Source organism: Siphateles boraxobius, unplaced genomic scaffold (assembly GCF_051911475.1).
Source record: "Siphateles boraxobius isolate OS27281-9 unplaced genomic scaffold, OSU_SipBor_1 13, whole genome shotgun sequence".
Classification (NCBI taxonomy): domain Eukaryota; kingdom Metazoa; phylum Chordata; class Actinopteri; order Cypriniformes; family Leuciscidae; genus Siphateles; species Siphateles boraxobius.
This window is the reverse complement of record NW_027508733.1, coordinates 809,028-817,500: the sequence shown is the minus strand read 5'-3', so window position 1 is coordinate 817,500 and position 8,473 is coordinate 809,028. Positions and strand designations below refer to the sequence as shown.

The following is an 8,473-nucleotide window of genomic DNA, read 5'->3' as shown; positions in this document are numbered from 1 at the left end:
GTAGGGAGTTGAGAAAATGTTGACTTAGCCTGAAAATTTGAACAAGCACCACTTACAGGTCCAACCCCCTTGCTCTCTGTTGCGCTACAGCCCTCCCCCCACAGCTCCTCCCTCCACAGCTCCTCCCTCCACAGCTCCTCCCTCCACAGCTCCTCCCCCCACAGCTCCTCCCCCACAGCTCCTCCCCCACAGCTCCTCCCTCCACAGCTCCTCCCTCCACAGCTCCTCCCTCCACAGCTCCTCCCTCCACAGCTCCTCCCCCCACAGCTCCTCCCTCCACAGCTCCTCCCCCACAGCTCCTCCCCCACAGCTACTCCCTCCACAGCTCCTCCCTCCACAGCTCCTCCCTCCACAGCTCCTCCCCCACAGCTCCTCCCTCCACAGCTCCTCCCTCCACAGCTCCTCCCCCACAGCTCCTCCCTCCACAGCTCCTCCCTCTACAGCGGATTCTGTCGTGCGTGAACGCGCAGGATAGTAAGCAGGACCACCGATGACGGCGGATTATAAACAGTTATGGAACATTCACTAATAGGGACGAAACATCAACAATCTGCTTTACATTGACTATGGCCTGCCCATACTTTGACTACACACTTGGTCCTCAAATCATTATGTATTTTGCAATACATGTAACTTTATAAGGTTGCACTCTTTCTATAAGTTATAAATAGCTAGTAGGATAACGTTAAAGAATTAGTTCACTTTAAAAAAAAACTTTTGCTGATAATTTACTCACCCCCATGTCATCCAAGATGTCCATGTCTTTCTTTCTTCAGTTGAAAAGAAATTAAGGTTTTTGATGAAAACATTCCAGGATTTTTCTCCATATAATGGACTTCAATGGGACACAAACGGTTCAAGGACCAAATGACAGTTTCAGTGCAGCTTCAAAGGGCTTTAAACGATACCAGATGATGAATAAGGGTCTTATCTAGCGAAACGATCGGTCATTTCAAAAATAAATAAAAAACTTTTAAGTTTTATAAGCACAAATGCTCGCCTTGCTCTGTTCTGTGATGCTCTTTCCTGACTCTCCTGTTCGAACTCGTTCATCAAAATGAACAAATCTTTTCGAGTCATTTCGTTCGTTGAATGAACGAAAATGACTCAGGAAAAGACTCGTTCAAAATGAACAAATCTTTTTTCGAGTCATTTCGTTTGTTGAATGAACAAAATGACTCGAAAAGATTTGTTCATTTGGATGAACGAGTTCGAACAGGAGAGTCACGAACGACGGTACGCGCTCGCGCTGTGCAAGAGAGGGGAGATCAGCGCGTACACGAGGGTGATTGACACTGCTAAGACATTCCTCCTGGCTCTGATTGGTTGTTTCTGACCGGGAGCGGTGTATTTATGCAAATGGCAATAGGACCACTGGGAGGAGCCAGAGGAGCTTGATTTTTTCACAGATTATCTGTCCCATATTCTACTGCCAGGACATAATGACAGTTTTAACATATATTTGTTTACAAAAGTTACCTACTGCAGCTTTAAAAACACACCGTTCTGGCATAATCTCACCATAATCCGGAGCGGCCCACTGTTCTGGAGGAGCTCTCGGAAGAATCAGCTCGGCTGGAGGCGATGGTCTTCGTGAATTTCTTTGCATGACGTTTCCTACACCGGGTTTACTAAAGAATAAAATGACAAATTTGTCACCACAACAATTTGGAGGTCATTAGTGATTGGTTGGACAGGATTTCATCAGCTAACCTGACGTTACTCTGTCTGTGATCATCCCTCTTGTTCTGAAGAAGCCGATCCAGATCTTTCTTCAGATAATCTGCCTGAACGACACAAAATCAGACGTTTATCATCAGAGTCAAGTAGTCACCTTTATATATATATATATAGCGCTTTTTACAATACGGAGTGTTTCAAAGCAGCTTTACAGAGATAACAGGAAAATAATGCAGCAAATTTAGTTTCCAGAAGAAAATATTGCCACAGTCCAGCTTAAGTTCAGTGATGGTTCATTTTTGTTGTAAAAAAGTTATTAATTTAATTAATTTATATATACAGTATACCTGCTCTGGAGAAAACCGTGATGTCATCGTCCAGCTCAGCTCTCATTTAATGGTGTCAATGCAGGAGATCAATAATATTGTTGAATATTAAATTTAATGTCCAACGCGTCTCGGAGACGCTGAGAGTCGTGAACTCACCCTGAGAGACTCGCTCTGGAACATGAAGACGCTGACGTCACGACTGCCCCGGTTCTGGATAGAGACGGTCAGGAGAGATTTGTACGGGCTCTCGCCAAGAACCGCTGTCAGATCCAGAACGCTGCTCAGCGGCCACGACTCCAACACCTCCTGAAACACCGGCAGCAGGGAGATCGCAGTGAGATCGCTTTAACGTCTCAACGGTTCTTCTGATACCATTGAGCGTTCATACCAAGGTATTTTAAAGTACCTTGATACTTCGGTACCATTTTGTTCATAGACTATAGGGGCTTTCGCACCAGAGGATCCTTCTCAAAGTACCTAGAACTATTGGCGGGAGTTCCCGGATGTTGGCGTTCGCACCGCAGGAGGAACTAATTTACTCCTACTTCAGAGTCGGTCTAAACCAGCGCTATAGGAACTATCTGTGACGTTCGTGTTCCTGATTGGCCGAACGCACGCCAAACACCAGCACCCGCCATTTTGTAAACACACAGATTATAGCCTATATATTTACTCCACAAACATGTAAAACAGTGATAGATGAAGCTCTTAATCTTTACGCTGAGGAGAAAATCCAACGCAGCTTTGAGGAGACCAAGAGAAACATGATTATGTATTTCTGCTCAGCAACACTGAACATCAAACACACGCATACGCTAATAACTTTATTACTGTCTACTTTCTATGTATAACAGCTCTAATAGTGTATTAGACAGGACTGTTAGACAGATCGTAAACTAATGAACAGGAGAATGTGAGCGCTGTGTGTTCAGTCGTTCTCACCGCCGTCAAAATAAAAGTCTCAACAACAACAAGTGTGTCTTACGTCACTCAGAGTTCCAACTGGCGCTGCGAACGCAACCAGGAAAACCATAGTTCTCGGAGAACCATCCTGAGGCCAGTGCCTAGAACTACCCGGTGCGAAAGCCCCTTATGGTATTTTACATGGCACTGTATGGTACAGAATTTCATGGTTTTTCAATACTTGGGTTCACTTACACCGTATTTTAGAGTACGTCAAAAGAGATTCACCTTGCTCTCGATGTCCAAGAGCATCAGCGCCCCGTCCCGCGCCTGCAGGATCACGTCTTGCCCCCACACACGCCCCGTGGCGTCCAGGTACTTCAGCCTCTCCAGACAGTCGTCCACGCCACACACCTGCCGCCCGTCCAGCTCACAGGTGAACAGATGCTGCGGAGGAGGAGAGAAGAAGAGTGAGCGCGCGCTTGTGTCGGTCACATGATGATGATGACGATGACGATGATCACCTCCACTCGGTGCTGGAACTGATGGATCTGCTTGTTAATGGACTCAGCGTATTCCTTCCTCTGATCTACAGAAAACACACGATTACTATCATCATCAAAAATACAATAACACAAACACACAAATATACAATCATCATCAACAACACACAAACACAATAGCAAACACACAAATATACCATCATCATCAAACACACAAATAATGAAACACCAGTTCAAAACGATAATATTAATAATAAATATTAAAATTAATTTATATATAAAAATATGTATAAATGTTATATGTACATATAATATCTAAATAACATTTATTATACATTAACCAAGTTAAGTCTAAATATTATATTTAAGTCTAAATATTATATTAACTTACGCTACTTCGAATATTTAATATATAGTGAAAATGTAAATCAAATAGGCCTATATAAAAATATTATTAGTGGCGTCAAATCGATTAATTACACTATGTAATATATATATATATATATATATGTGTGTTTGTGTGTGTGTGTGTGTGTATACGAAGACAAGCACACACACAGCCATATATACCGTGTATATAATATAATATATATACACACACACATTACGTACACAAACTTTTATGTTAGATGTGATTAGTCCTAACTGATTGAATTGACAGCAATAATTATATTTTTTTAATAAAGCATATATTTAACCTATTTAATATGTATCATTTAAAATTTTAATATCCATACCCCCATACACACAAACATCCACAATAAACGACAAACACAATAATATTAAAAGAGCAATATAATTCACATAAATATACAATATCAATCAATAATACATCATGAATAAACAAACACACACACACACAATAATGATAAACTCACAACACACATTAACAAACTCACAATACAAACACACACCATATACACACAAACTCATAGCAAACACAACGCACATTTATTAAACATCAAAAATAGCCTGGAGTTGTTTTTGTTTTGGTTTTGTCAGCTTTATGGGACTCGGTTGATTAAATACCCGATATAATTATCATCATTATCTGTGTCCAGCGCCCAATCATGAACGCGTCTATAAATAGCACACAGTTGTGTAAAGGTTAAATGACTAACATCAGATTAGCGGTGTGTGTTAATGATCCACTGGTGATGTCACAGGACCAGTACTCACTGTATATTGATTTAGCGCTGGGTCTGGATAAACCCGACAGCTCAGAGGACGTCTCATCCGCCGTCATGCTACAGGAGACGACACAGTTAAACTAGTACACACCTGATGTTTCATATCACACACGAATCAGATCTGACCCTCACCTGGACCGTTGCGAATCTGGGTAACCGCTGGACCAGCCGAACGGACTCGAACCCCGCAGCATGACTACAGCGCCTGGGCACAACGTCAATCACACCTATATCACAGTAACACTGGCAAACACACGTACTGCGATGGATTCAACTTGTAATACCACGGTATTTTGATATATATATAAAATAAATTTAAAAATTAAAATTTAAAAATGGGTTTAAATTTTAAATTTAAAAAAATTAAAACTAAATTTATAGATACATGTATACAGGACCTAAAGACTTTTTTACCAGCTGTGCAACTGGTTTTGCAAAAAGAGACAGTAATGACAAAATACCAGTCAAAATTCACAATCCTCCATTTCAATTTCATTACAGCTGCTAAAACTACGAGCCTAACTAATATAGATTCAAAACATTATTTAAGACAAATAAAGAGTCAGTAACACACAGAAATACAATATGACAAAGATACATATGAAATAAAGCTTTTCAGGTTTTTTTTAGGTAGATCTAACAGTAGCTTTCGGGTATAGAGATTTAATAAAGTAAACAAATGTAAAACACTGCATAGTCTTCACTGTATATTAAACAGATTAATCATTATTTTAGAAGTTTAAAAAAGTTCAGAAAAGAGCAGTGAGGGATTTTCTCAGTCTTTTGTTGTTTGTTTGATTAACTTAAAGTGACAGCAGCCTAATAAACGTTAAACATTAAAGATATACATACACACATATACTGTCATTAAAGATATATTCACGGATCCAATATACTGTTACACATGCATTTTCTTTCTTTCAGCTACTTCACTTAAGACATAACCGACTGTTTACTAGTATACTTTGTGTATATTTTTCATTTCGAGCGCACAGAGACGTGAGAGAGCTCAATTCAGTATTCGTGCACTTCGGATGTTTGCGCACAGAAAACTTCCCACACATCGCACGAGTAACGAATCGAGTTCGCTTTCTCTTCTTCTTGCGCTTGAATATTTAAATTGGCAAGGCTTAAACTTGTGCCGATGCAGCGCTGGCCCAGAAACTGTCTCGAGCGTCGCTCACGTTCTCACAACATTGCATTGTTAGATTTCATAAAAATGTTACGGGCACACTTGTGATCGTTTCATATATTCACCAACAGATTTCTCACATTTATTGCTTGGAAAGTGTTTTAGGCCCTGCGTGAACACCACTATATTTACATTTTACTCTAAGGTACCTCAAAGTATACCATGGTAAAATCGCAAAAGAAGTACAATGGCATCCTTGGAAGTACCATGTTATAGCTCTCAAAATACCCTAGTATTACCATGGGTAATTACCATCACTGTGCCATTGTAAAGTATGGTATTTTTGTGACTATACCACAGTATTTACATGGTACTGTACGGTTAAGAATGTTGTGGGTTCTCAATGTATATTTTTATGGAAATACCATGGCATATTTCAAAGCACCATAGTACCATCACTGTGCCATGATAAAGTACCATGGTACTTTTTGTGAGTAAAGACCCCTTTTCAGTCGGTAAACATGATGGCGTTTTTATGTGGGCGGAGCTTAGATGGAGGCCCTCTGGCCGCTTCACTAACGCTAGTTTGCAAGTTTTGTTAGCTTGTTTTTTAACAATGACGGGAGAAAAGTAGATTTTATCTTAATGTGCAAGGTCACTCACTGTCCACGACCACGATTGTTATTTGCAAAAGTTAATTTTAACGGACGGAACCAGATTGGCCGACCCGTACACGCTCAGTCAATGGATGGAGGATCTGACAGGATTAACGTTACCTCGGGTGAGTGACTTCTACACCTGATAGAGAAACCCATCGTAAAGACAAACTGAGGGCATATAAATCTTTAGATGTCTATAACTATGTGATGAATGGTCTTGACTTGTGGCAACGTTACATTGTGCGGTCCTGCCCAGCGCCAAGGCCAGAACACCACAATGTAAAGAGTGACATTACAGTGCAATTTTAATGATGTGAATATTTTCTAGAAATAAAAATGTTTTTTATGTATTAAAATTATATTAATTAACTATGTATTTGATTATTCTTTCTTACCAGGTTCATCAATCAAAAAGTCATCAATCACAACAATGTATACAATCATAGATGATTCACAAATAATCACAATAATTTAGAAAACATTATGCGATGAAATTTCAAATTGGATCCTGTAGGTGATTCTTGCACCCAGAAACACAACAAGATGCCATTTAATAACAATAATAATAATTTAATATCCTTATTATGTAGCCGAATCTGTGCTGGTTGGCCGCCTCCAGTTTTCACTTTGTTTTGTCTCCAGCTAACGCCGTGGCGTAATTGTGACGTCGGCGCAAAAGGGGTCTATACCACAGTCCTGTATTGTTTTTTCAACGTATATTTTTATAATAACGTATAATAATACTGTGGTATTTAAGTACATTTGCATGGTGCTGTAAGGTACAAGAATACCAAGTATTATCATTAACGCTTCCTTTTACAGTCCTGTTCCCCTACTATGTACTTCTTATAGTAATTACAATAATTGGGTAATAACTGGGTAATAACTAGGTACTACCCCTAAACCTAACCTTAACCCATGTACTTACCTTATATTACCCAGTACTTTCTTAAGCAAGTACACTGTAAGTACACGCAAGTTAACGTATTGTAAAAGGAAGCGTTACCGTATTATCCTCTCTTCCAAAAACAAAGTACCATGGTATTGTTTGTAATTTCATTGAATACCATGGTATATTTTAAAGTACCATGATGCTTTTTGGTACTGTTCATATGGTATTTTATATGGTACAGAATATCATGGTTTTTCAACATATTTGCTATGGTAAAACCATAGTACTTCGGTTCACTTACACTGTATTTAAAGTATGTAAAAAAACAACAACACCATGGTATTTCCAAGAACCTCAGATAAAGTTTCATGGTATTTTTGACATACGATGTCAGTGAAAGTACCATGGTTTTACCATGGTGTTTGTAGTTAAAGTGAGGAATGTACGGTGTTGAAGTCCAGCTGATGATCTTCCAGAAATGTGCACAGGTTTATGAGCTCATAAATGAAGATCTCTGTAATCCGCGTGAGGAGCGTCAGGAACATGACGTTGAAGAAAGAAAACATGGAGAACGACACGACAATTAACCCCCTAAACACTGCGAGAACGTCAGCGACTCAACAACACAAACACTCGATTCTGATTAATCATTGGATGAAGATCAGATAAACCAGAATAGCTTTATATGTGATAGTGCCTGTTGGAGAACTGTGAGAACATCTAAACCTTGCGTAAATCTCCCGAAGACACACACCTGAGATCATCAGCTCGTGTCCAGCTAGCTCTGATGTGATACAGTCATCTAATAAATATAAAAAACACTGCCTGAGGAGATCAGACGTGTTATTAGGGATCTTTCTCACCTGTGTGTTGAGATCTTCTGTGGTTTCTCCGGTTCCTGTGTGTTAAATCATACTCTCGCTCATAATCAGACGGGATGGACCGAGGAAACGGAAACTCCCGTCAGACTCGAGGTCCAAAGTCCGACACGAGCTGAGAGCCGCTGCGCCTTACAGGATCTCAGAGATCAGATGGGTGGAGACGGCCACAGAAACACAACCTCACCTACAGCTGAACAAACACCTGAACTTCAGTAACAGTGACACTTGAATAAGTGAATCGTTAAACAATCAGTTTAATCAGTGCTAAATCATCCTCATGTTTTCACATTAACAACTGAATCAT

At 39.9% G+C, this 8,473-nt stretch overlaps 2 protein-coding genes across 3 annotated transcripts in view; both read right to left on the bottom strand.

Moving 5' to 3' along the window:
* eps8l3a (EPS8 signaling adaptor L3a) overlaps positions 1 to 8,354 on the bottom strand; it is an 18,921-nt gene extending 10,567 nt beyond the window's left edge. Inside the window, exons 1-8 of one of the 2 annotated variants that reach the window (XM_077225881.1) lie at positions 8,152 to 8,354; positions 4,738 to 4,832; positions 4,595 to 4,662; positions 3,437 to 3,501; positions 3,201 to 3,359; positions 2,166 to 2,315; positions 1,714 to 1,787; positions 1,522 to 1,631 (exon numbers count right to left, since the gene is read on the bottom strand). In XM_077225881.1, the coding sequence (XP_077081996.1) occupies positions 1,522 to 1,631; positions 1,714 to 1,787; positions 2,166 to 2,315; positions 3,201 to 3,359; positions 3,437 to 3,501; positions 4,595 to 4,662; positions 4,738 to 4,799 (688 nt within the window). In that variant the 5' untranslated portion in view covers positions 4,800 to 4,832; positions 8,152 to 8,354. The remainder of the gene's footprint in view (positions 1 to 1,521; positions 1,632 to 1,713; positions 1,788 to 2,165; positions 2,316 to 3,200; positions 3,360 to 3,436; positions 3,502 to 4,594; positions 4,663 to 4,737; positions 4,833 to 8,151) is intronic. The other variant, XM_077225882.1, reaches the window with a different exon arrangement.
* Positions 1 to 8,473, bottom strand: part of LOC143735712 (uncharacterized) — a 237,035-nt gene that overhangs the window by 157,507 nt on the left and 71,055 nt on the right. The gene's annotated exons all lie outside the window — the stretch shown is intronic.